The sequence below is a fragment of the Heloderma suspectum genome, chromosome 2 (assembly GCF_057233095.1).
Source record: "Heloderma suspectum isolate Gila_16-S chromosome 2, 16-S_ref, whole genome shotgun sequence".
Classification (NCBI taxonomy): domain Eukaryota; kingdom Metazoa; phylum Chordata; class Lepidosauria; order Squamata; family Helodermatidae; genus Heloderma; species Heloderma suspectum.
The window spans coordinates 233,335,852-233,362,696 of NC_139459.1; the positions used below are offsets into that span (position 1 = coordinate 233,335,852).

At 47.7% G+C, this 26,845-nt stretch overlaps 1 protein-coding gene across 1 annotated transcript in view; it reads right to left on the bottom strand.

The window, feature by feature from the left end:
- Positions 1–2,758: 2,758 nt before the first annotated feature.
- Positions 2,759–26,845, bottom strand: part of ADGRL1 (adhesion G protein-coupled receptor L1) — an 80,382-nt gene continuing 56,295 nt past the window's right edge. Inside the window, exons 9-22 of the mRNA XM_084838479.1 lie at positions 26,647–26,830; positions 23,657–23,779; positions 23,288–23,493; positions 22,811–22,981; positions 22,150–22,359; positions 21,034–21,254; positions 20,605–20,671; positions 20,207–20,298; positions 11,742–11,910; positions 10,607–10,735; positions 10,322–10,418; positions 9,326–9,454; positions 8,703–8,720; positions 2,759–5,288 (exon numbers count right to left, since the gene is read on the bottom strand). Of these exons, the coding sequence (XP_084694605.1) occupies positions 4,510–5,288; positions 8,703–8,720; positions 9,326–9,454; positions 10,322–10,418; positions 10,607–10,735; positions 11,742–11,910; positions 20,207–20,298; positions 20,605–20,671; positions 21,034–21,254; positions 22,150–22,359; positions 22,811–22,981; positions 23,288–23,493; positions 23,657–23,779; positions 26,647–26,830 (2,595 nt within the window). The 3' untranslated portion in view covers positions 2,759–4,509. The remainder of the gene's footprint in view (positions 5,289–8,702; positions 8,721–9,325; positions 9,455–10,321; positions 10,419–10,606; positions 10,736–11,741; positions 11,911–20,206; positions 20,299–20,604; positions 20,672–21,033; positions 21,255–22,149; positions 22,360–22,810; positions 22,982–23,287; positions 23,494–23,656; positions 23,780–26,646; positions 26,831–26,845) is intronic.

Sequence of the window (26,845 nt, forward strand, 5' to 3'; positions counted from 1 at the left end):
AGTATAAGTAGCCTCTCAAAATAATTACAAACCAGGCAGGGTATTGTTTTTTGTTTTGTAAAATGGGGTGGTGTGGGGTGTTCCTCTGTCCAAGTGGTAGCTTCATTCCTCAGGACTGGGCTGGGCAAATCCAATCTCTATTGTCGGAAGTGGCTCTGCTAATCAAGGGAAGAAGTAATTGATAAAAGGCAAGAGATGGCACATTTAGGAGAGTCCCAGCATCAATACGTTATCCTTGGGAAACTGCTTGGGCCTGTTCAATAAAATAAAATCTGGAGCTAGGCAGCTGAGTTGGGAGCCACCATTTTAATTGCCAACAACGCCCCTAACATAGCACTGCTCTGCTACATCAGAGGCATTGTGGGAAATGTAAATGGCAGCTCCCATACTACCCTCCCCCTTCAAGGCCACTCGTGGTTTCTTGGGAATGCTGTTGCTACTGCTGCCAGTGGTAAAGCCTGTAAGGAGGGGGCGCTGATAGGCCATCAACAAAGGGCACACTGCCCCCATGAGCCGGCCCGGGACAGTCCCCCTTACATCGATACTGGAGCGGGATGTGTTCCCTGCGGTCTCCCTCTCCTTTATTCCATAGCATGGTCCTCCCCTCAGTGGCAATATCAGATACAGGACTCTTATCGGCCTCTACCGTCAGCCTAAATTTACACTCTGTATGCCTAAGCACCTCTCTCAGGTTCAAATGGAAACACTTTGCACTGAGGTAAGTGGTAGTAAAAGGAACTGGGCAATGATAAAATCCAAAGGATGTAACTAGCAAGAAGTCACCTTTAATTCATACCAATGCAGGCCAACACCTGCCCCCGCCCCCAAGCTGGAAGCATCTGGGTTGATTCCAAAATCTAGATGCTAAAAGCCCCTTCCTCATAGCTGCTACTTCAAAAGAGCCGCCCTTCTCCCCCATTCCTCTCATGCCAGGACAGATCACAGAGTAACACTGATATTGCAGTCAGTTGATGCCTTCCTTCAAATTAATGTCCAAATCTCCACTGCAGTGTGGACTACTCACAGCTAACATTAAGCTGAAAAGTGCAAAGCCTTGATTGAGGTTGGGCTGCTAGATACTCAGTCTCTATAGCTTTGCTCTTACAGGGTGGATGAGGGCAGATATGTCTTTGGTTTTTGTTTTGTTTTTAATATGAGGTTTCCAAATGGAGGTACCTCTTGGTAGTAATGCCAAGGAGGTTCCTGAACACAGGGCCTTCCTTGGGCCAATGCAGCAAATGCAAGTGGGGTGAATAAGGCCATTTGGTATTGGGAGAGGATTGATCAGAACCACAGTTTGGTGATGGGGGCCGAGAAATAGGGGTGGGATCTTGTCTTCACAAGGGTGCAGCGTCCACCTAAGAAAGTGAACGAGTTAGTCCTGGACCAGGATCAAAAGAGTGTCATGGAAAGAGTTTGGGCAAACAGATGTTCATCAGGAATCCGAAGTTGTCCCTCCCAACTTTCACGCAATTAATAATTCAACCAAAGCCTGTGAAACAGCAACAGAGGAGGGTGAAAACCCCCATAACCCAATCCCCTGTGCCCTTCGAAAGAAAGACCCAGATATAAAACAAATTAATTCTGAAGACTTTTGGAAGTCTCTTACTGCAGAAGTGTGGATTACACTGTGGGTTGGATAGAAAAAAAATTCTAATACCTGGAAAAGTCTGAGCAATTCTCCCATAAGCCGTCTCCCTAGATTCTAAAAGGTGCCAGCTCAAGCTGCGCGCTCCAAAGCTGTATTAGGTTATCTTATTCTACAGCCATATAGTGCATGCTCTTCTACCTCTCTGTTGTTGCTGGCTGTGCCTAACCTCTATCTGGGCTCTTGACAGAAAAGAAGAGATCAATATGGGCAATATGACAAACTTCTCTGTACCAAAAACGATTAAAGGGCATTCTTAGGTGCTGTAAGTATGCAGCAGCTAGGGCAAGACACTATGTGAACAGGCCTAGTCCAACGACAACACAGGGAACCATGAGCAGCTAAAAAATTAAAAAAATAAATCTCATGAGCATCAGGATTAGGCTCATCCCCCTATGAAAAAGACATCAATGGATTTTGCTACCACTGTAGAGGGCAAGTTATTATTGGGTCCGAGGTTCACAGCAGTGGCCCTGGGGTAAGAGATGCAAAGAGGCGACAAGAAATTTGCTGATGGCTTTTCCCACCCCAGTTTGGTGCAGAGAAGGAAAGGCACTGCCTACTCCAAGGGAGGCACTCCTCTAAAAATGCCAAACCCTCCCTTTCTGTTTGTGACAGTCTCTGATCTAGCTGGGTGGGAACAAAAAGGGGCAAACAAAATAAAAACAAGAAAACAAACACTTGAGGCTCTGAGTAGCAAAACCACGTACCGCTTCCCTTTCCAATACTAGGTAACCAGGAAACCTCTAGCCTGAAAGTTTCAAATAAATACAAATGATGGGTTTGCTTTAAAAAAATGAAATGAAACAACACTCTGTTCCCCCTAAAATACCTATAAGCAAAGGATTATCCTGGAACCTACAGCATTACAGAATTACAGCATCTTTGGGTCTTGCAGTAAAAATGTTTTTGTGATTTTTTTTTCTTCCCCACCCACAATTCCAAATTGGCAGTTAATGAGAAAATAACCACTTCATGTAGAGATGTATGAAAAAGGTACCTCATCCGGCAGGAAAGGGGAAATGCTTCAAGGTCACAGAAATGACGCAGTATATGTTATATATTACATAAAAATTGTGCCAAAATGTTTTTTTTTCCTTTTTTGATTGTAAAAATCTGCTCTTGGTGGGTTTCCCCGTTGTCTTCATCAAATTAGGGATTTTGTTTTCCCTTACATGCTCCCATACCACACATGGGGCAAGAGCAGAGCTGAGTGCCATATATCTATATATATTCTATAGATATAGATATATTTAAAACCCAGATAGAAAAGTTCCTTGGTTTTGTTTTTCCTTTTTCAAGTGAGTAAATCAATTCTCTTTTTTGTTGTTGTTTTTAGGATTTCATATTTACAGCATTTCAATTGGTATCACATCCCCCCTTCCCAACCCATTTTGACCCCGCCCACCGCCCGCCCCAGAGATATGATGCCTCTAGGTGAGACTGGTTGCTTCCCCCAACTTTCTCAGGATGAAAGTCGGCGTGAAAAGTCGGAGTTGTGCTTGAAGAGGGAGATTTGCTATTTCTTTTTCCTTTGGGGGAAAAAAGTGCAGTCTGGGTTAGTCTTTTTTGTTGCTGTTTTTGTTTGTTTTTTGTCATTTTTCTGAAGGACAATCCATCTAGTTTGGAAAAAAAAAGAGTTCAACACTCCTACTTCTCCCCATGTGGTCCCAAATGTGTTCGGACGGCAGCCATATTTGCATTGCAGATACTCCTGACTTTTGCTTCTTCGTAGGCAGGAATGAAACAGAAGGAAGATTAGAGCATTCTTCTTGCATCACTGTGAAACGCTGGAGAAGGAGCTCAGCAGGCTGTGTGGGGGGCTGACGGAACCGAGTTAAACAGATGACACAGGAAGAAGTGCCCCCACTCCATCCCTCCTCATCTCTATTTTGTGCGATTTTATTTTAAGCCTGGTGGCCACACCAAAGCAACTATGAGGGGAATGGCCACCAAATGCAGCCATAGAAATAAAACAAAATCTAAAGATAGCCACCTTGGTGCTACTTCCGCCTTCTTCCCCAGAAAAAAATGGTGCATGTCAAACATTCCTATGTGGGCTTTTAAAAAAAGAAACGAAACTTTCCTGCTGCCCTGCCCCTCTGAAAGAAATAAGGAAATGAGATGCAAACCCTGTTGATAAATTGTGACAACCAACAAATACTGGAAGGCAGGTTCTGGGCTTTGCAACATCGGAACAACTCCTTCCTCTCTCCCCACACATCACACCTTTCGCTCGCTCTGAATATTTTTTTTGGCAACGATTGCATCTAAACTCAAACGAGGCCCAAGTGCCATAAAGGGCCCGCTTGTCCCTCAAACTCTTCTGGGAAACAGGCCAATGAAGTCATGGGAAGGGGAGGGTGGAGAGCGGGTGCTGAGCCGGGGGGCAGGGCATTTCTCCAGGTGCCCCTTTCGCTGCATGTGGCACCCTCATGGCTTTGATTTTTAGTCACATAAAAAATTATTTCAGCTTTTAAACTTTTTCAATCTATTGATCCTCCGCCATTCTCTAGGAGGTCATGTCAAAATGTCTGATCCTTTTGCCCAGATACTGCTCTCTTTCCTCCATTGCATTTGCCTGGAAAAGAAACCGACATAACCAAATCGGCAATGTGTCGCTTTCTGTCTGGAAAAGTAATTGGACGGAAGGAAAGCTGGACAAAATGGCTGCCCACCCCCTTGGAGAAGCCCTCTGCCTCAGTTCTTTCTTCCACCTTCTCTCCTCCATTCATCCCCCAGCCCTGCTTCATTCTCTTCTTCCCACCCTTTCCTCCAGGAAAAAATGAAAATGTTCAGGTCACGGCAATGATGCCGCATTGGGGTCGGGGGGCATGGTCCCTCAGTCCCTTTTCAGCCCCTCAGAGGCTGGTCACCAGCTGCATTTGGCCATCTCCCTCCACTGCTGGGTTTTCTAAGCTTCCTGGGACCAAATAGCCATCATTGCTGGGTCTCCGGACTTGGTAGTAGGCCTGGAGCTGGTTGCGTGGCACCAAGGCTGGCCGGTTGGTATAGTAGATTTCATTGATGGCTTGGGCGTGAGGAAGCACTTCCCCAACTGCCTCGGGGCTGCTGTCCGGGTATGGGGAGTCCCTCAAGTTGGTCATACTGGTGTATAAAGAGTCCCTGTTGGGTGAAGGGGCTTGGCCATCACCCCCCTCTGTCAGGTCAGCTGTGCAGCTCTCCGACTCCTCCAGGTCGCTCTGGTAGAGGATGGACTGTGCCCTCTGAAGCAAGAGCGGCTCCTCTAAGGCCTTATACATGAGTTCAATTTCCATGTTCTCCTCATGGGTCAAGGAAGGGGCGTCAGGCACAATGGCATCCTCCTCATTGTTGGTACCCCCTCCCCCTGCTACTATGTTGGGAGGGGGAGGTGGCCCAGGGGGGTTGGAGGTCTCTGTGGAACCCCCACCTCCCTTGACCACACCACTGCCTCCCCCCCTCAAGTTGTTATGCACCAACTCAGAGATGATCATTTTTTCAAAGGCCGCAGCGTCACTCAGGTTGCGTCGGCAGTCAGCCATCTTGGTACTGTCAGCTGGGAAATCACCACTGCGGAGGGAGTAGCTGTTATTGAAGTTGCCATTGAGCGGGAGGGTGTCCATGCCGCAGGCGTCTCGGCTGTTGTTCAAGGGGTGCTCTGTAAAGGGGACACACACATATATGGGGATTAGTGGGGGAAGGTGGGACAGAGGCTATGAGCAACTGTGGAGATCAGGGAGTGGAAGCCATCACTTGGAAACCGAGACATACATGGCCAGTTGGTTTGTCCAAGTGGAGTATATGCAAGACAAACCCATGCCTGAGCAGCATGTAAGACATAATGTGCAGGTACACAAGAACCCAGACATGTGTTTGTGCCTGAGCAACAGAACAGAGCTAACAAGTGTGTGTATGGGAAACAGATGGTGATTGTTACCCAGAGAGAGAGCTGGCTTGTGTACATCAGAAAGGAGCACAGCACCAACAATGGCTGAAAAAGCAAGGAGAGAGGTGAAGCTGAAGCCAGTGTCGGAAGGATAAATTAAACTGAATTCAACAAACAGGGCTTTTTTCCAAAGTTTCTGTGCATTCTCCTCTTTCAACAAGATGCTCTCAGGTGAGACTTGATCCATACATTACAATTACCGTGTGCATCGGGAACTGCTTCTACTTCTTTTTGGGAATCCTAGGGAAGAGAGGCAGAGACTTCTACAAGGGCCCACTCCAGTTCAAATTGAAAAGAGACGGAGAGGAGGCTCCAAGGGACTGGACAGCCCTCCTTCACAGCCTTGCCCCTCACCAAGGAGCAGAAGATGGCCATGGTGGTGTCAGGGGAGACATCCAGGGCCCCACTCAGCAGAATGAGCAAGAGGCCCCCCGAACGCAACATGGCTGGCTTACCGCATTTAGGAGGAAGTGATGTCGCATGCAAGGGCCATCTAAAGAGCCCCCTTCCCCAGAAGGCCATTAAATCCAGAGCCTAAAGTCACCTAACTGCATGACTCGAAAGCAAAGCCATTGCTGCACAGAGTGCCCCGTCCTTCCCTTTCCCAGCAGCGTAGCACTGAGCTTTTAAGAAAACATCGCAGTCTTTGTTATTTGGGGAGCAGTGGGTTTTGCCTAGTCGGGAAGAGCACTTACTCCCAGAATAGACAAGGCTCAGATGTTTTCCCCAAAGCTCAAAGTTATGGCTGCCCTTCTTTCTCCTCTTCAGTCCAAGCTTAGGCAGATGCCAGTCCCTTCTACTGGATTTTAAAACAAGCATAGGAGGAGGACTTTGATATGCATGGTAACTGTAACATGTGAACTGGTCTCAGAGTTCTAAAACAAGAAGAATGGATAAAACCTTGAAGAAGATGCATTTATTTGTTGATATACTTTGGGTGATTTCTATTAAACTTCTGGTCGCCCTGTGGGATGACCTTTGTTAGGAGAGAGACAGGGGGAGTGCGACCCTGTTGATTCCCTTTGACCTCTCAGCAGCTTTCGATACCATCGACCATGGTATCCTTCTGGATAGGTTGTCTGGGCTGGGAGTCGGAGGCACTGTGCTGCAGTGGTTCCGCTCCTACCTGGATGGCCAATTCCAATATGTGGTGCTGGGGGATTATTGCTCTTTGCCTGAACAGTTATGCTATGGGGTTGCACAAAGCTCTATTCTATCCCCCATACTATTCAATTTCTACATGAAACCGCTAGGGGAGGCTATCTGGAGGTGTGGGCTGAGGAGTCATCAACATGCAGATGACACCCAGCTCTTCCCCTCCTTTTCATCAAATCCAAGTGAGGCAGTGGCTGTTCTGAATCAGTGCCTGACCACGGTAATGGACTGGATGAGGGCTAACCAACTGGAGCTCAATCCAGACAAGACAGAGGTACTATTAGTGGGTGGGTGGTCTGCTGGCTAGGTGATGTTCAATCTGTTCTGGAGGGGATTGCACTCCCCCTAAAGGATCAGGTTCATAGTTTGAGGGTGCTCCAGCATTGGATCCAGCATTGTCACTAGAGGCACAGGTGGACTCAGTGGCATGGAGCATCTTTTATCAGCTTAGGCTGATATACAACTATGTCCTTATCTGGACAGAGATAGCCTAGCTACAGTTATCCATGCTCTGGTAACCTCTCGTCTAGATTACTGCAATGTGTTATATGTGGGGCTGCCTTTGAAAACGGTCTGGAAACTTCAGCTGGTCCAAAACAGGGCAGAGAGATTGTTAATGGAGAATGGCCAGCACTTTTCCATCTGCCAGTCCATGTCTGTTCGTGATTCAAAGTGCTGGTGTTAACATTCAGAGCACTAAATGGCTTGGGGCCAGGTTACCTGAAGGATCATCTCCAATATATACCTGCCCAGACCCTAAGATAATCTTCAGGGTCCTTCTTTGGGATCCCCTGCCAAAGGAAGTGAAGTGGGTGACTACTAAGAAGAGGGACTTTTCTGTTGTGGCACCCCAGTTGTGGAATGAGCTTCCCAGAGAGACTTGCCTGGTGCCTAAGTTGTGCGCTTTCTAGTCCCACCTGAAGACCACCTTATTTTCCCAGGCATTTTAGTCTTTCAGTTTCTGTTTTAAATCTATTACTGTATTTTAAAACTTTGCACTGCTGGTAGATTTTATTTCGGTTTTTGTTTCTATTTTATACTGTGGTTTTAAACTTTTGAAACTTTTATATTGTATTTTATCATGTTGTATTTTATGGTTCTTTTGAACTGCCCAGTGAGCTTCAGCTATTGGGCGGTTTAGAAATGTTAAAAATAAATAAATTATTATTTTCTTTAAAAATCCACCCAGCCCCAGTTTGCAGTGCACTTCTCTTTTTGCTGACTTGAGAGCAAATGGGCACAGGATTTGACTGCATGTGAGTTAGGTATGCCCGTGTGAGAACTGGTGCATCTGTGGGAAATGTGAGAAGGATATACATGTGTTAACTGATTTGTTAGGAGGTACCAAGATACAGGTATGCATGTGTGTGTCTGTGTGTGTGCACAAAAAGGTAACAAAGACATCCATTTTAGTGTGATGGCGGATGGGTACAGCCACGTGGGCATGCCTAGTTTAGCCACACACAGCCACATGCATTATGGAACAGGCAGGTAATCTGTTTCGCCAATGGAAGAAGCCCGCTGAAAGGTTACATAGCCACCTGCCTCTGCCCAGTTACGGAGACATATGGGATGTATTTGTCAGATATGGAATGGTTAGTCCATTAGGGCAGGGGGCATATGGTAGGCTACAGGGCCCAGTGTTTTAACCCCACATGCAGGGATGGGAAGGGAGGTATTCTTGAGCTCTGTGGGTGCTTTTAGCGCCATCTAGTGCCCACAGCCAGAACTGCATGAACCATGCTGCCTCACCACCCACTGAAATGGGAACAGTAGTAACTAGGAGTTCACCCCTCTCCCCCAAAGCCAGCACTCCTGCCCTCCCTACAGTGCTCCCTGCTGCTGGCAGGTGCAGCTGAACACACACCCACTACTTGCTCACGTCTGTGCTGTGCCCACCCCCAGCCTGCCAGTTAAACTAGCAATGAAAGAAACATTACTGCGAAATGGAACTGGAAAGGAGGGACGTACTGGACTCTCGGAAGCTCCCTGCAGGCAGCACCGTTTAGGAAAGGAAGAGAGAAAAGAGAAAGAGTTACCCAGGTGGCCGGGGGCAAGAATGCAAGATGAGAGACACTGCCCAGGTCCTCCCTATGGCCACAGCTCAGTACTGAGCACCTGCTTGGCATGCAGGAAGCCCCTGGCTTCAGTCCCTGGCATCTCCAGGTAGGGCTGGGGAAGGCCTGGCTGAAAACCCAAAGAGCCGCTGCGAAAATCCATGTAAACAATACCAGCCACCGTCAACATTACTGGCCTAGATGGAATTATGTTCTGACTCAGTATAAGGCAGCTTCCTGACTACTGGAGGAGTAAATCAGGAACTCGCTCACAGCCAGTTTTCCTGACTCTTTTCTCCCAGTGCCCCAAGCTTTGAGAAATCACTCCTTGAGAGGTCTTTTGTAGAAATCGCAGGCATTCCTTTAGCTTTCTAGCTCCCCACATCCAGCACTTTCAATAAAGAAAAGTGGAACGGGGCATGTGCATGTGTGTGTGCGAACGTGCACATGCCTATGCATACAGAACCCTTATCCAGTCTGGGGCATCAACCCAGAGAGACAGGGGAGGTCTCTTTTCCTGGATGGTGGTGGTCTTACCTGGAGAGTTGAAGACAGGAGGTGAGGCAGGGTTGAAGCCCACAGACTCAGCAATGAGTGTGTTGTAGGGACTTGTCCCGCCCCGTGTCTGCAGCACGGGGTTAGTCAGCAGGTGGTTCCCCATTGTACCTGCAAGAGGCAGTATAGGCAAGAGTGTTAGCACTGCACAGGTAAAATGAGGGATGCTGGAAGAATCTGTTTGGAGGGTGGAGCTCGGCAGGTATTCGCAGCTTGGCCTGCCAAACTCCAGCTCAGTCATCCACGAGTTGGCCCGACGAGTTGGGCCAACTCGTGGATTTTTCAGGGGTGACTGGGTTGCGCAATTTGATTTGTGCCAAATTGTGGCTGTAAATAGCACAATTTGTGTGAAAATGCAGCCACAAACGGTCTAATTTGTGCAAGTTAGACCATTTACAGCTGTGATTTTGCGCAATTTGGCCTGCGGTTTTGCACAAAAACCCCTTGGTAAAGTTCCTGGGTTTTGGGAACTATTGCATGGCTTGGCTCACAAATGCAAGCTGAGCCAGATCTGTGGTGGGGATCCACTGGGACCCAAAAGGCCCAGATTTCCCCACAATGGACAACCCTAGGTGAAATAGAACTTGGCCCTCCATATCTGAGTGGAGGAAGAGCGGGGGCGGGGAGGAGGAGAATGAGAAGCCCTCTTGCAAAAGTCACAGCTGTGTGGACAGAACTAGATTGGAGGTCACCAAAGATAGCTAAGAAAGAGAAAGGCGACATATTAAGAGAAATCAATACAGAGTGGGAAGTGCTGGGTAGGGATCTCTTCCACCATCTGGGGAGGCTGGCGTGTACGTGTGTTTGTGACTGCTCAGTTAAGTGTGGGTGTGTGGGGTGGGGCAGGAACAGTTGTCCGGGTTCTTGGTGAGTTCAGCAGGCCTGGTTTCTCATCTCAGTTGACTGTGCAGGTTCATGTTCACTCCCTGGATCAGGATGGAGGTGCTGGAAATGATGGGAAAACAGTGCGCTGCTTACCTCTGTTAAGGGTGGGAGTGCTGTTGAGATCACCTGCCATGAAGCTCGATTCAGTTTGTTTCCTTACAGTATCATTCCACATTCTCCGGATTCGGCTCTGAAAAGAAAGCCCCACTTTGGATTCAGAGGGCAGCTGGACTCCAAGGTTGAAAAACATCTCCTAGCCCCCCCTTCCTCACACCTTGAAATGGAAAGGTTTCCCACCCAGAAACCTTTGTCTTTGCTCCAAGACCCTCAGTTCAATAACTGAGCCCCCCCACACACACACGTTCTGCCCAACTCTACCTGTGTCCCAGTATAGTAACGGTTGTTGCTGCGGATGGCTGAGGTCTTGAGGGAGCCCAGCGAGGCCCCTGGTGGGCTCCGTAGGCAGCAGGATGCATGCCGCAGGCATTTGCTGAATTCCCGGTGAACCTGGTGCAGATGTAGGGAGGAGAATCAAGAGGGAAAAAAGAAATGCATTGTCCCAGGGACACAAGGACCGTTCGTGTTGTTTCTGCATTTTTTGTTATTACTCTCAGCCTCTCTGTCAGAATCTTTACCTTCATGCAAAACTAGGGCTGCAATGTTTAATCAATTAATTGGTTAGATTGATTTTTTAAAAATTAATACACTGAAAAGGTGCCCTGATTAATCAGGCACACATATGAGTACTTATAAAAACTGCAGATGGCAAGTGCTGTGTTTTAAAGAGGCGTTTTTCTCACACACAAAGAATGCCTCTTCTCAGATTATGCTTTTTATGACACACACGTGCCTTCTTTGAAAACAAGGGAAGTATGACTCTTGCTTCAGAACTATTGTTCTTATTCATATGCAAATTTAATCCATTAATCAACCAATTCATTAACTAAAACTGATATGATTAATTGACTAGGACAGCAATCCTATGGTCCCTGGGTGAGGGTCCCAGGGACCAGAGGATGGCTCAGATTCCCCTCTGTGGGGTAGGAGATAGTGCTTCGACCTCGGAAGGGAGAGTCAGAGGTCCGGCCCCCGACCTCTCGCAGCTGGCATGGAGAGAGCCACACTGGCTGCCTCTCTGAAGTTGCAAAGCCAACTTTGGAGAGTGGGGGAAAGGGGTGTTCTTGTGGGCGCCAGGATATGATTTATCCAGAGCCTCCTCCAGGCTCCTTCCTTTTCCCTCTGAAGGGGCCTCACTAGATGGGCTGAAAAGCCTGTCTAATGAAAAAATCAAATACCAGAAGACAGGGAGGCAAAGATCGCCTCTGCCACTCCTCCCGCCCTTCTGGCTTCAGCCCAGCAGGGCAAGGGAATCTCAGAAGATGAACCAGTGAACCTTCCTGACTTCAGTAAAGTCCCTCAGCCTGCACCATACAATACCACCCCCTGCAGTTCTCCATAACCCTAAGCTCATTGCTGTTTTAATGTCCTTCAGTTCTGACCCATGGCTACCCACCTTTTTCTGCAGTGCACAATGAAATACAAAGATGAACATGCCCTGGAAAGCGTTGAAAGTAGTGAAGAGATAGGCCATGACAATAGATTCCTTGTTGATGAAGAGGAGGCCAAATGCCCAGGTGAGGCCCAGGAGAAAAAGGAGAGTGATGGCCCCGAGCGCCCAAGACCTGTAGAGGGAGACACCGGTGGGTTCAAGGTGAACTTGGGTATTATGGGTTCCTCACCTAAGTTAAACTAATCTCATGTCTCCCTGCTCTTGTGCTCTTAGAAATTCCTGTACAATGTCTGGCATGGCGGAAATCATCTACAGAGCAAGGGAATGGTTTATGAAAGGATGCCCTCAGCAAGTTCCAGCTTTTTGTGAGCCCTTGAACAAGAAACCTTCAATGGGCTCCCGTCCTTACAATTGTCACCAGCTGCTCTTGCTACTCTTCCTCAACATTGCTGTCACTTGCCTGCTGGACAGGCAGAGAGCCAGGGAGCAAGTAGGCCGGGGCATCTGCTGCTCTTCCTCCTCACCACCACTGTTGTCTCGGCCACAGTGAGAGGCAGGTGAACAAGCAGCTTGCAATGGTGACAAAGACGAGCAAGTCCAGGGGGCTCTTGTCAGTGGGCCCTGCTGGGATGTGGGCCCTTGGCAGGTGCCCAACCATGCCTACCCTTGACACCGGCCCTGCCCTCAACCACCACTGAGATGGTGCCACTGGCAGGATGAACCATGGCTTCTGCTGTAAATTCCATGGCAGAGGAGTTCATCCGTACCACAGACCAGAAAGAACGAAGCTGGTGCTGTTTTCTAGTGCCTTCGTTTCATGGCAGTTTTTAAGTAGCTTGGACTCGTGCTACTCTGTCCATGTTGTCATGCTGCACTATCTTGCTTTGGCTTGTCCACATCCACCCCCAACAAGAGAAAGCAAACGAGAGGTGGCTGCTCTTCCTATGAAACTTTGCATGCCTGTCACCCCTCCCACCCGCTCACTACTACTTTTATTTATGAGTTTATTCATTGCTTTTTTACTTGGCACCCAAAGCAACTTACAAATGAATAAAAACAAAACAGTGTATGAATAAAATTCAAAACAAACTCTCAGTTAAGACTGATCTTGTGCCGTTGCCACAGGTGGTCAGATCTCAGGCTTGTGGAGTCTTTTAACTAGAATGCCAAGATCCACCAATGGAAGTCTGGGGCAAAAGGCAAAATGAATTCTGAGGTCAGAATTTGGTGGTTGTTTTTTTGAGCATCAGATCTGAAAGGAGCTCACAATCCATCCACACATAAATCTACTCCTGGTTACTCCATGTGTCTTCATTTCAGCAGTATAAGTTAGGGCAGGGAGAATCATTGGGTAGTATTCTAGTTAAACAACTGGGAGTCAGAAAACCTTGCGGATCTACTGCAAGTCATCCAGAGATCTATCAGTAGATTCCAATCTACTTTCTGCCCACCCCTGGCTTAAACCCCAGTGACTTCAGTGGGATTTAAGTGATCTGTGTAGAGGACAGCAGCTTAACACAGTAACAATATCCATAAGATCCACAAATAAGAAATGTAACAACAGCATCAATACTTCTTATACAGTATTGTGCTTGCAGCAGTAAAGCCTTGCCATCAATAGCCCATGCATCAGGGAGGACAGGAGAGAGAGGGATATGGGTGAGCTTGGAAAGATGATTAGCAGTGAATGGGTGAGAATAAGCCTTGGCCCATATGTTGGTGGCTGGCTCTGGCAGAGCCCTCAGTGCCCCCAGCCCTCTCTCAGCCTGGTGACCCCCTCCCCTTACCTTGCCAGCATCAGGCAGGTGCAACAGCAGTAAGAAAAAAGCCAATCTAGATGACAAGTGCTATTGCTGGCACCCACCCACCACTTTAATTCCCCCATAATGCCCCCAGGCCCCAGTGCAGTGTCGGTCTGGAGCAACCCTTTGCTGGGCCTCCAGAGGCATTGTGGGGGAATTAAAATGGCAGGTGCCAGCCACAGCCACCCGGGCTCCAATGCTGGGCAAACGAGCCCTGAGAGGACCGCTGGGCCAGGACGCTTTGCCTAGCATTTTGGGCCAGGGGCAGGCGTGGCAGTGGACCCTCCCAAGGTCTCAGCAGTGCCCAACATTGCCAGCTCCCGACACTAAGCCTCACTGATGGCAGAGGCAGCTGTCCTCCATCCTCTGCCTTGCCTTCCAAGAAAGAATGTGTGAGCCCTGCAAGTTCTCTCCTATGTGAGGGCTGCTGCCGAAAAAGAATGAACCAGAGAGAAAAGGGTAAGAAAATGTGAGGGGGTGCAGAGAGAAAGATGGGCAAGATAGTCAACAGCTGGAGAGGGAAGAGAGGTTCTCCCATAGTCCACTGGTGAGGGATACTACAAGCCAAAATATTGGCTACAGGACACGCGCGCGCACACACACAGACACTGGTGTGCCAACAGTATAACACAGGAATATAATATGGGCTGTCCTTAATTCAAAGGATGATACCTTTTAGTACACCAAGTGACCAAGGTCTGGAGGTGCCCTCTGTTTTTTATTCTAAGGATTAGAATAGCATTAGTCCCAGTCGTGGCCCTCTTCAGAATAACTGCTCACATGCTGGATCAATGCATAAGTGGGGCCATGCTGACTAGCTCTGGTCCCGACATCACACGTGTTCACTTGACCCGCCTGTGGCGTCTGTGCCCACAGCGCGAATGCCTGCAGCCAAGAAGCCTTTGTGCATGCAACTGTTGTGTGAAACATCAGGGCAGGACAAATTAGACCAGCCCCGTTCCCTGCATATGTTGATCCAATGTGCCAGCAATTCTTTTGAAGAGTGCTCCTGTCTTCTCATAACATCTCCACTCCTTTAAAAAAAAAAAGAATACAGGGGAAGATATACTTGCCCAGAGTGCAGAGGAAAAGCTCACAACTTCCAAGGCATTAAACAGAAAAATATATTGGGGGTGGGCGGAGAAACATGACAAAGGCTCACAAAATAGCTGAGTATTACTGCATTTCTGGTGGGGTGGGGAGGGTGTTGTGGTGGAGCCTTCGTGGCATTTAGCACTTTTTTAAAAGAAAGGGCTTCATAAACATTTCCACACTTGACTGGTATAACAAGGAGGTGCTCAGTCTCTAAAGGAGTTTTTGAAAACGAAAGAAAGATCATGGAATGAAATGGCATGTGTCATTCGTCAGCAATAAGATCAGAGGCACTCCCCAAGAGGTGCCCATGAGACTCATGCAGGACTTTCTTCTGAGCAAGCATGGTTAAGACTGGACTACAAGTATCCTTCCACTGCCCTGGGACAGTTAAAGTCAGATCTCCCAACACAGCCTCTTTGAGTGGAAGGGAACAAATGTTAGAAGTGATCGACTGCTTATTTATCATTTGAATGAAAAAGCCAAAACCCAAAGTAACATGTTGACATGTTTATTTCTGACTTGGGGATTTGCTGAACAGCTCTTTGTTGTTGTTCAGTCGCTAAGTCGTGTTTGACTCTTCATGACCCCATGGACCATAGCACGCCAGGCCTTCCTGTCCTGCGCTCTCTCCCGGAGCGTGCTCAAGTTCATATTCATTGCATCAGTGATACTATCTAGCCATCTCATCCTCTGCCGCCCCCTTCTCCTTTTGCCTTCAGTCTTTCCCAGCATCAGGGTCTTTTCCAGGGAGTCTCTCTTCGCATTAGGTGGCCAAAATATTTGAGCTTCCGCTTCAGTATCTGTCCTTCCAATGAGCACTCAGGGTTGATTTCCTTTAGGATTGACTGATTTGACCTCTTTGCAGTCCAGGGGACTCGTAAGAGTCTTCTCCAGCACTACAGTTCGAAAGCATCAATTCTTCGGCGCTCAGCCTTCCGTATAGTCCAGCTCTCACAGCCATATGTTGCTACTGGGGAAACCATAGCTTTGATTATGCGGACCTTTGTCGGCAAGGTGACGTCTCTGCTTCTTACTATGCAGTCTAGGTTTGCCATAGCTTTCCTCCCAAGGAACAAGCGTCTTTTAATTTCATGGCTACAGTCACCGTCTGCGGTGATCTTGGAGCCCAAGAAAATAAAATCTGTCACTGCTTCCATTTCTTCCCCTTCTATATGCCAGGAAGTGATGGGACCAGATGCCATGATCTTAGTTTTTTTAATGCTGAGTTTCAAACCAGCTTTTGCACTCTCCACTTTCACCCTCAACAAGAAGCTCTTTAGATCCTCTTCGCTTTCTGCCATTAGGGTGGTATCGTCTGCGTATCTGAGGTTGTTGATAATTCTCCCGGCAATCTTAATTCCGACCTGTGATTCATCCAACCCGGCGTTTCTCATGATGTACTCTGCATATAAGTTAAATAAGCAGGGCGACAATATGCAGCCTTGTCGTACTCCTTTCCCAATTTTGAACCAATCGGTTGTTCCATGTCCGGTTCTTACTGTTGCTTCTTGACCCTCGTACAGGTTTCTCAGGAGAGAGGTAAGGTGGTCTGGTACTCCCATCTCTTTAAGAATTTGCCAGAGTTTGTTGTGATCCACACATTCAATGGCTTTAGCATAGTCAATGAAGCAGAAATAGACGTTTTTCTGGAATTCTCTTGCTTTCTCCATGATTCAGCGAATGTTGGTGATTTGATCTCTAGTTCCTCTGCCTCTTCGAAACCCAGCTTGTACTTCCGGTAGTTCTCGGTTTGCATACTGCTGAAGCCTAGCTTGTAGGATTTGGAGCATAACCTTGCTGGCATGTGAAACGAGCGCAATTGTACGGTAGTTTGAACACTCTTTGGCATTGCCCTTCTTTGGAATTGGAATGTAAACTGACCTTTTCCAGTCTTGTGGCCACTGTTGAGTGTTCCAAATTTGTTGGCACATTGAGTGCAGCACTTTAACAGCATCATCTTTTAGGATTTTAAATAGCTCAGCTGGAATACTGTAATCTCCGCTAGCTTTGTTGTTAATAATGCTTCCTAAGGCCCACTTGACTTCACTCTCTAGGATGTCCGGCTCAAGTTCAGTGAGCACACGATCATGGCTATCAGGGACATTAAGATATTTCCTGTATAGTTCTTCTGTGTATTCTTGCCACCTCTTCTTAATCTCATCTGCTTCTGTTAGGTCCCTGCCTTCTTTGTCCTTGATCATGCCCGTCTTTGCACAGAACGTTCCCTTGATATCTCCGATTTTCTTGAAAAGATCTCTAGTCTTTCCCATTCTATTGTTTTCTTCTATTTCTTTGCATTGTTCATTAAGAAGGCCTTCTTGTCTCTCCTTGCTATTCTCTGGAACACTGCATTCAGTTGGATATATCTTTCCCTTTCTCCCTTGCTTTTTACTTCCCTTCTTTCCTCAGCTACTTGTAAAGCCTCATCAGACAGCCACTTTGCTTTCTGGCATTTCTTTTTCTTTGGGATGGATTGAGTTGCTGCCTCCTGAACAATGTTACGGACCTCCGTCCATAGTTCCTCAGGCACTCTGTCTATCAGGTCTAATCCCTGAAATCTATTTGTCACCTCCACACCTCCACTCTGAAGAGGATATGATTTAGGTCATACCTGAATGGTTTAGTGGTTTTCCCTACGTTCTTCAATTTAAGCCAAACATTTGCAAGAAGCAGCTCATGATCTGAGCCACAGCCAGCTCCAGGTCTTGTTTTGACTGACTGTATGGAGCTTCTCCATCTTTGGCTGCAAAGGACATAATCAATCTGATTTCGATATTGACCATCTGGTGATGTCCATGTGTAGAGTCGCCTCTTGTGCTGTTGGAAAAGAGTGTTTTATTATGATCAGCGTGTTATCTTGGCAAAACTCTATTAGCCTTTGTCCTGCTTCATTTTGTACACCAAGGCCATGCTTGCCTGTTATCCTGGTGATTTCTTGACTTCCTACTTTAGCATTCCAATCCCCTATGATGAAGAGGACATCTTTTTTTGGTGTTAGTTCTAGAAGGTGTTGTAGGTCTTCATAGAACCGATCAACCTCAGCTTCTTTGGCATCAGTGGTTGGGGCATAGACTTGAATTACTGTGATGTTGAATGGTTTGCCTTGGATTCCTACTGAGAACATTCTATCGTTTTGGAGATTGTACCCCAGTACTGCTTTTCCCACCCTTTTACTGACTATGAGTGCTACTCCATTTCTTCTAAGGGATTCTTGCCCACAGTAGTAGATATAATGGTCACCTGAATTAAATTCGCCCATGTTTGTCCATTTTAGTTCCCTGATTCCCAAGATGTTGATGTTGAATCTTGCCATCTCATGTTTGACCATCTCCAGCTTACCTTGATTCATTGATCTTACATTCCAGGTTCCTAAACAATATTGTTCTTTACTGCATCGGACTTTGTTTTCACCACCAGACACATCCACAGCTGAGTGTCCTTTCGGCTTTGGCCCAGCCACTTCACTCTTTCTGGCGCTACTTGGAAATACCCTCTGCTCTTCCCCAGTAGTATATTGGTCACCTTCCGACCTGAGGGGCTCATCTTCCGGCGTCATATCTTTTAGCCTTGTGATACGTTCCATGGGGTTTTCTTGGCAAGAATATTGGAGTGGGTTGCCATTTCCTTCTCCAGTGGACCACATTTTGTCAGAACTCTCCGCCATGACCTGTCCATCTTGGGTGGCCCTACACTCCAGCCTCGTGTGGCGCAGAGTGGTAGGCGGCAGTATTGCAACCAAAACTCTCCCCATGACCTGAGTTCGATCCCGGCAGAAGTTGGGTCTCGGGTAGCCGGCTCAGGTCAACTCAGCCCTCCATCCTTCTGAGGTCGGTAAAATGAGTACCCAGCTTGCTGGGGGAAAGGTAGTCACGACTGGGGAAGGCAATGGCAAACCACCCCGCTACAGTCTGCCAAGAAAACACCAGCGCAAGCGGCGTCCCTCTAGGAGTCAGCAATGACTCGGTGCTTGCACAGAAGGAACACGGCATAGCTTATGGCTTCACTGAGTTACGCAAGCCCCTTCGCCACAACAAGGCAGTGATCAAATAAACAAAGCAAGAAGGCAGGAAGCAGGCTGCAAAACCACACCAACAATGAAGACGTTTACTGGAACGTTCCAGTAAATTAATTAAGAAAAGCAGGACAAGCAAGCATGTGAGGGCTAAGCTACTAGATGAAAACCATAGTTATATTGCTGGTAACAGCGTTAGCAAAAGCTCCTTGGTCAATTAAGGCTGCAATCCTAAACAGAGTTAATTTGGAATAAATCCCATTTAAATCAATGAGGCTCATTCCAAGTTTACATGGTTGGGCTATAAAAACAGGAGTGAGATACATTTTGGAAGAGGTCATCTGCAAATTAGGATTATACTACATGGGACATGGATTTCTGCTACTGGAACCCCCCAAGTCTTCTTATTTTACAAAGAACAGCTGTATGTGTATATGACTTGGTTCAGGGTCACAACGCAGGGGATGTGGAGTCCACGCCCTTTGCCCCCAGCACTGATTCTGCAAGTCTCATACCTCTACTGAACTTCCCTGGATCAGTCTTGAATAAAGTTAGAACTTTCCAGTTCTCTCTTTACGAGGTTCCTCTGGATCCATGGGAGTTTGAACAGCCTCTCTGGCCCATACTCCCCACCACCTGCTCCAGCTACTTTTAAGAACTATTCTGGGTTGGTAGGGCAAAGTAAATGCTGCTTATATGGCTATAAGGATTTGCTGAACTCTGCATTTCTCACCTTCGTGGACTTTCAGCTAAGAGTACTTTTACCATAACTCAGCATTAACCAAGGTGTGTTCCCCCTACCTCACACACTTCTGGATTATTCTGTATGAATGAGTGTAAGAAGATGTGAACTTGTGAGTGGCACATGGTGTTTGACAGTTTAGCATTTGCAGACTACTTGCAGCGCAAGTCTTCCCAAATTCCCTCAAAGGGGCACAACTCTCACCTCATTTCCTACATGATTCAGACAGTGTCACTGCACTCACCTGACTGAAAGAAGCAGCCTAACTCTATTAATATAAGAGGGGAAGAATTCCTTTAATGGGGATAAGGACATGTTCTCTGGTATGAGGGATGCAAGGTGATTTCACAGCAGCCTTTGCAGTGTTATAAGTTCCAAAAAGATAACATTCCCATCTACATCAGCAGCAGCAGCAGCTGACCAGCAGCCCCAAATCCTTGGTGAAGTGATCAGACAAATGCTTCATGATGTTTCCCAGTGCGTCCCAGCATGCTGGAAAGACCATTCCAGCCCTCAGAATACTACTCTTGGGAACCAAGGCTTTTTTATTCTCACCTGTGGGCCAGAAGCGAGATACTGCTGGGACTGGTAGATGGGGGCCCTCTCTCCCATGGGCTGGGGAAAGAGCCTGCCCCATTAAACACAGAGTTGGCTACATCTTCTGGACTGGACTGGCTTTGTCCCAGTAAACTGCTTTAGAAGAACCAAATGCAGAAGAAGGATCAGAGGGCAATGGAAGTGTTTTTAAGTGCTGTCAAGATAGGGAGATGTCTGGATCTAAACCAGAGGATCAAAAGGAATCAAAACATAAACTCACTTGATGTTGTCCAGACGGCTGGAGTCAGGCTTGAGGACAGATGTGTTGCGGATCATCTTGTGCAGAGTGATCATGAGGAACACCAGGTTGATCTGGGGGATGTGCACAGTAAAATATGAACAGAGAAAAGGCAGTCCTTTCCCCACAGCAGCTCCCTTTCCCCCTGCTGGTATCTTTCCCCAGATCTATGCTGGGCTTGGCAGAGATTCTGAGTGTAGGGATGGGCAAAGTAACCTGCCCGGCACTCTTCTGAGCTCTGAGAAGAAAAGGAACTTGATGGGTTGGAGAGGATCACAGCAAGGACATTGGTGCTCTCCCCATCTTTGTCTCTGATCTGGAGGCTGCCGAGGGAAATCCCAGTGTGTCTATCCCCAAACAATCCCCAGTGACTGACTCACCACAATGACAAAAGAGACAGGTCCAATGAAACTCCAGATGAAGTAGTTATCGACTCGAAGCCAGCACCTACCAAGAGAGAGCAGGGAGGTGTCCGACAGGCAGAAAGGGCAGCAGACACCACAAGGCTTGATGGCCTCACGGCTTGTTAGCATGAGATGACACTCCCAAACCTGTATTCATTCCTTATGGATTCTTCTGCTCTGCCATGACTTCCCTCATAGCACCCCTACCCCTGCCTCATTTTGTATCTTTCAGTGCAATATACCTACCTCTAACCTCGCTTGGTCGTTTGTGTTGCTCTCCTCCTGTGATTAGCAGGGTGCGTGTGAGACGTACCAGCCCTCCTCTGCACTCCTGCAGCTGTGCCTTTCATCCTCCATTTTTTATTATTCCCACCCATCCTCCTCCACCAGCCGCTCTGTACTCACGCTTTGTCAGTGCCATAGCTGCGGTAGTCAATGGCAGCAGCAATACCCACAACCAAGGCAGGGAAGCAATAGCCGCCTAAGTAGTAGTATTTCTTGCGGGAGTATTCACTCTCAAAGACCTCAACCAGCATGAGGTAAAGGTGGATGGCCTCCAGGCACATCCAGGAGAATGCTGCCAGGAAGAAGTAGTGCAGCAGCCCTGCAAAAATGGGGCAGGCAATCTGGGATGGAAGGGGGGGGAGAGAGAGTTCCCATCAGCTTGACCCCTAAAATATTCATATCTTGCATTTCTGCCTGAGAACTGGCCTCCAAGGCAGCTTACAATAAAAGAAAATTGGCACATGGTGAACAGCACTAAAAGGAGAAGAAGACGACAACGATGAAGAAAATGATGACAGTGGTGGCCAGAAAAGGTGCTGTGCTCCAAATGCTGCTCTTTCAACGTTCTGCAATGACTATATGGGAAAATAGCTCCTCAACACCCCAATCACCTCTACATATAATTCATCCCTGGGGCTGGAGGACTTCTTCTTGGACAGATGGAGAGCCTGTGGCTCCTGGCTGATGTGTGGATTGCAATTCCCACCATCCACCAGCCAGCATGGCCATTGGCTGAGCTGCTGCTATACTGGATATGATGCAGCTGTTTATAGAAGGGAGCCTTCCTCCATAATGAGGTTTTGGGGAGAGGTGCTGCAGGGGGAAAGCAGAACTCTGCTTCCAAATGAAAGGGTAGGGCAGGATAGGTGATTTCTTCACCTCCTTGAGTTGCACAAGTAAAACCTGAAAATACGACATTTGAAAGTACTGTTTCTGCTGCCTAACATTTCTCCTAGTACTGCACTAAGGTGAGTTAGGCCTCAGTGGGACTGTGTTCCCCAGAAAACTGCCCAACTCATGTGTGTGCGCGCGCGCGCACGCATGCACCACTTGCTGAATCAAAGTGGCTTGCTAGTGCTGCACTGACTTGGCAAGACGAATGGGTCCTGGGTCCCAGTCAGATCTCCATCCTGTCCTACTGTACCACATGCCCCTTAGTGAGTCTCTCAACTCCCCCCATGCCGAGGAATATTCCACAGCAACTGTGCCTCATTTGCTGGGGAGACTGTCACGCACCTCATACTGTGTCTTATCGATGCCGATGAGAAAGAGGAGCTCGGTGATGAAGAGATTGATGCAGAGGTTCTTGTGGATGGTGTTGCGGTCGGTCTGCAGCCCACGCAGAAAGCAGAAGGTGGAGATGCAAATGGCTAAGCAGACCAGGGAAATCACAATGCCCACCCACGTGATGACCGACAGCAGTAGCTCATTGATGCGGCCCTGGTACTGGAAGGAGAAGGAGAATGAGGCTGGGTGGACATAGCTTCCCTCTCCTCTTGTGTATTCTCCCTGATGTACAGCTGGATTTAGGTTGAATCTGATACTCTGAGCATTCAGTTCACTATCAACTGCTTCTGGATGGTCCCTATCTGACAAACGGCCATCTGATAAGCTGCCATCTCCATCTGATAAGCTGCCTAAATAAGGATTTAGTGAATCCCTATTAGCAAGAGGAAAGAACCCACTCCCAACATTTCATGTCAGGATAATTGCCACCCTGATTTGGGGGCAGATGAACAAGCATAAAGGTTCAGAGTGCATACTGAGCTAGAAGGGTGATCCTGACAGTGGCTGGGATGATGGCAGAAAACCATTTCCATCTCCTTACCAATCTGGCATATTCCCCACCACCATCACCACCCTGCCCAGCCCCCAACAGTGGGAGTGATATTCTTACAATTTCACGGTGGGCCATGAGCACTGCAAAGTTGGTGAGATGGCTGCATGCACAGGTGGTGTGGGTCTTGTTGGTCTCCACCAGCCGGCAACCCTGTGTGGACCAGTAACCCATCATGGACCGCTCTGAGTAGTTCCAGAAGGAGCAATTGGCATTGAAGTGGTTCTTGTCCTATGTGGAAAGAAGTATGCCTGTAGGAATCATCAAGGCAGTAGAGGGACCTGAGGCTTGGAGGAGATGGGATACAGGAAGGTGATTTGTTACAGAAAAAAGGGAGTGAAATGGTACACAGTCAATTTACACGTGGCCAGAGTATCAGTGGCAGTAGTGCAGAATCCCCAATGCTGGAGTATGCGTGCAGAGATGGAATGCAGACCAACAAGTGCCGGGGTGTGTATCCCTCTGTGTGTGTTTCTGTGGGATGTGGCACAGAAGGGGGAATGGGCACAGTGATCCCAGGTGTCATGCTAGTCTCACCTCCAAGTGGGAAAGAGTGAAGATGACAGGATCCATCAGGAAGACGCGGCTAGATTCCTTGTTGATGGAGGCAGCAATAACTTGTGAGTTGACAACAAGTGAGGGGCTAAGTGGACCAACCTCGCTACCCAGCTTGATTGTGGCATTCTCAGTAGAAAGAAAAAAACCCAGATTGTTGTAGAGGATGAAGACAACCTTGACCACCCCTGAGGAGAGAAGAGAAAAGGGATCAGGGCCATATTACTGAGGCACCAATAGAGAAAAAGACAAACAAGACAGCTGCACAGGTAAATATGGTTCCCAGCACATTTCAGGGAACCCTTCATCAAGGTGCTAGGGGCCTGCCCCTCCCCAATCCTGGAATCTCACCATTTCGACTGTTTTGCTTGATTGTGTTGGCTGACAGCTGGATAGAGTTTTTGGTAGTATACTCATGCGGGAACACAATATCTGGCACCTGTCCCTCTGTATTCAGCACTGACACCTCCAGCACTGCAATGAGAAGAGTGAGATGAGTAAAAGCAGAAAGCATAGACACAACAACATCCAGAACAGTTTATAAGCATTGTCTTTTCAGCTGAAAACATGCTTGCTTCCAAATAGACAGAGCATGTGACTTTCATATGCTATCCCATCTTTGGAATACCAGAGAAGAAGTGGGGCAATTCTGTTTCAAGCTCTCTTTCATTGTGCTAATTATACTTCCTGACATCTATCTTTACTTGGTGGCTGCTAACACTATATTTGGCGATAGTCCGTTTTGTTTCACACACATCACTATGGTAAAGCAGTGTGCTAAATGCAAAATTCTGTGCTGGCATCTGTACCACTCCTGCTTACTTTGATTTGTTCTTTCCACTTATTTATGGATTGCTGTTTTCATTCTTTGTCTAAATAGCCAGAGCTATTTTGGAGTTTTACTGCTTGCTCCGCTGCTCTGGGGTCACTTAATCCAAGCAGCAGTGAAATACAGGAGAGGACTAGCAGAGGGCTAGGTTTTAATATTTATTTTTCTAGAACTTTGGTTTAAGTTTGGTACCAGAAACAAAAGGTATTTTTCTACAAGTTACTTGGAAAAGGTGTCAGTGTATAGCTCTGCTGCAGAAGATGATTACTAGAATTTTCTAAACACAAGGAAATTGGCTTGCAAAACAATAATTGTCTGCCTTCTCTCACAGTTCTGGCCAAGATAGTAACACTTGGTAGGTCACTCCCATGGAGTAAAATGGTCCGGATGATGCTATTGAAGGGTTTGGCATCAGTTTTACTAATGGATTCTGTCTCGTTAGTGGTTAGCCAAGGCCTGGGGTGTGGGAGGGTGTCTCCACCTTCAACAGGGCTGGTCAGTGGGCTTAATTGGTTCCCTGGTGCCCTACTCTGCTAAGACAGTATTAGAGTCTTTGCCTCAGTCTCACCTTCTGCCATAACCAGGTCCTTCTCCCTGTATAAGAGCCAAACAATTTGCCATGAACATCAACAGATATTGGCATGTATTATTAATTAGTGAAGGGCCTGTCTGGTGTGTGTATGTTCCTAAAGGAGAGCTTCACTGGAAAGCCAGTAGGACCCACACAGGATCCTTCCACGCCACATGCTGAAGAATGTTTGGAGTGGGTGGTCCTTCTCTCACCACTCTATTCTATCCTTCTCACCTCCTCCGACTCCAGCCCTCTTTCCCTCCCTGTGCCTTCCCTGTTCTCCCCTTGCTTCAGCCGCTCACACTGAGCCTCTCCCTCTGCTCCCCAGGAGAAGAGTCTCCAATATGGCACCAGATGTGGAGACCATCTGGTCTGATTTCTCCATGGCAACACCATCTCGCTTGGCTGGTGGCTTTTAGCGCCCTTTGCCACCTGACACTTCTTTGGCTGCAAAGCGATGAGGTTGTGGCGTTGTCATGGTTTGGAGAGTGGGAAAGAAGGGAGGGGCCCTAGGCACTTTGCCTCCCCACACCCCACAGGTTTCAAGGCAATGTGTATTCAGCGGTGCTTCCCCACTCCAAGCTAGTTCATGGGTTGGAGGGGACATGAATCTCCAATTACCCCCCCCCCCCGAATCTAAGCTATGTTTCTAGGTCACAGTAGTTCAGGGATGGGCAACATCTTTGCCCCACTCTGCAATAGGCAGGGGATCAGGGCTGCACTGTGCATGCTCACACACACACACACACACACACACACACACCTTCCCCTGTCTCAGTGCTGAGAACACTTTGCACTTCCACCCTGCCAATCAGCCGGGCGGGGAGAGGAGGGCAATTTAAATGGAGAAGATGGTGTGCCGTGCCACCTTCCATGGTTGCATTGCACTCTGTGAACATCCCTCCTCGCCCACCTTCTTCCTGCACACAATCATGCTTCTGACATCCCTCCAAACAGCTTTATAGTGGGCTGTCAGGAGCCAATCGAGTTGTGGAAGAAGGCATGCAAGGAGAGACATCCCTGTGTGCCCTCTCATTCCCAGCACAATTGTGGCAACAGTAGTGATGGTTGTGGCAGCAGCCGGCAGGGGGGTGGGGGTGGAGTGGGGGTGGAATGGGAAGTAGTGACAATGGGCACCTGCAATGGGCCATACAGGATGACTCCCAGAGCCACATATGGCCCACAGACTGCCATCTTGCAGTAGCACATGACAAAGAGATGGAAATCAAAGAGGCAGCTGGCTTTTATATTATGGATGCTGCTTCTGTCGCACTTGTCAATGTAAAAAGTGCTTTACAATTTTCAGTCTTACTTATCATCACAACAATCTAGTCAGTTAGGCTGGCTGAGACTGACAACCAGGCGAGCTTCATGACAAAGAGTCATCTCACACACATGGCGAAATGCATACAGTCCTCTCTCTCTCTCTCTCTCTCTCTCTCTCTCTCTCTCTCTCTCTCTCATATAAACACACTCACTGCTGGCAGGCTCCTGCAAGTAAGGGCATGCATTAAACTGGACATCTATGAACTTATTATATGGAATGGAGCACAACTGGAGTGCGTGCAGTTTCTTGAATGGAAGCAACCTTCCATGTAGGAAAACTGTCTGTCCAGTGCAGCACAGAACACATGAAAAGCTTGTATTTCAATGGGAGCAGCAGACAAACTATAAATAACAACTGACCTGGTAGGTATAATTCAAAGGTCTCTAAAAAAAGTAAGTGAATAGCAGGGCCCTGCTTTTCAGGCTGCATTTGATATGGCTCCCTCCCTTCCTGTAGAAAGCTCAGGCACTGTGTACGGGATGCCCACATTCCAATGCAACCGTTTGAAGAAAGGATGTTTTCGCTAGAGTAGGGGCAGCAACTCTTCAACTCCCCTGCCTGTTCTCCCGCTCCCTCTTTTGTTCTTTGACATGAGCCAGGCATCCTCAACTTACCCACATTATTCTTGGCAGTGACAAAACGGGCTGGCTCCTTGACATTGTCAGCCAGTAAGAAGGCTCCCTCCTCCAGGATGTCAAGCAGCATTGTGGCTGTGTGCACCTGCTCAGTGGCATTCATGTCCTTCCATGACTCCAGCGCCTCTGGACGTAGCAGGTTGTCCACCGTCTCCACCACAGCCTGGAAGGACACGGG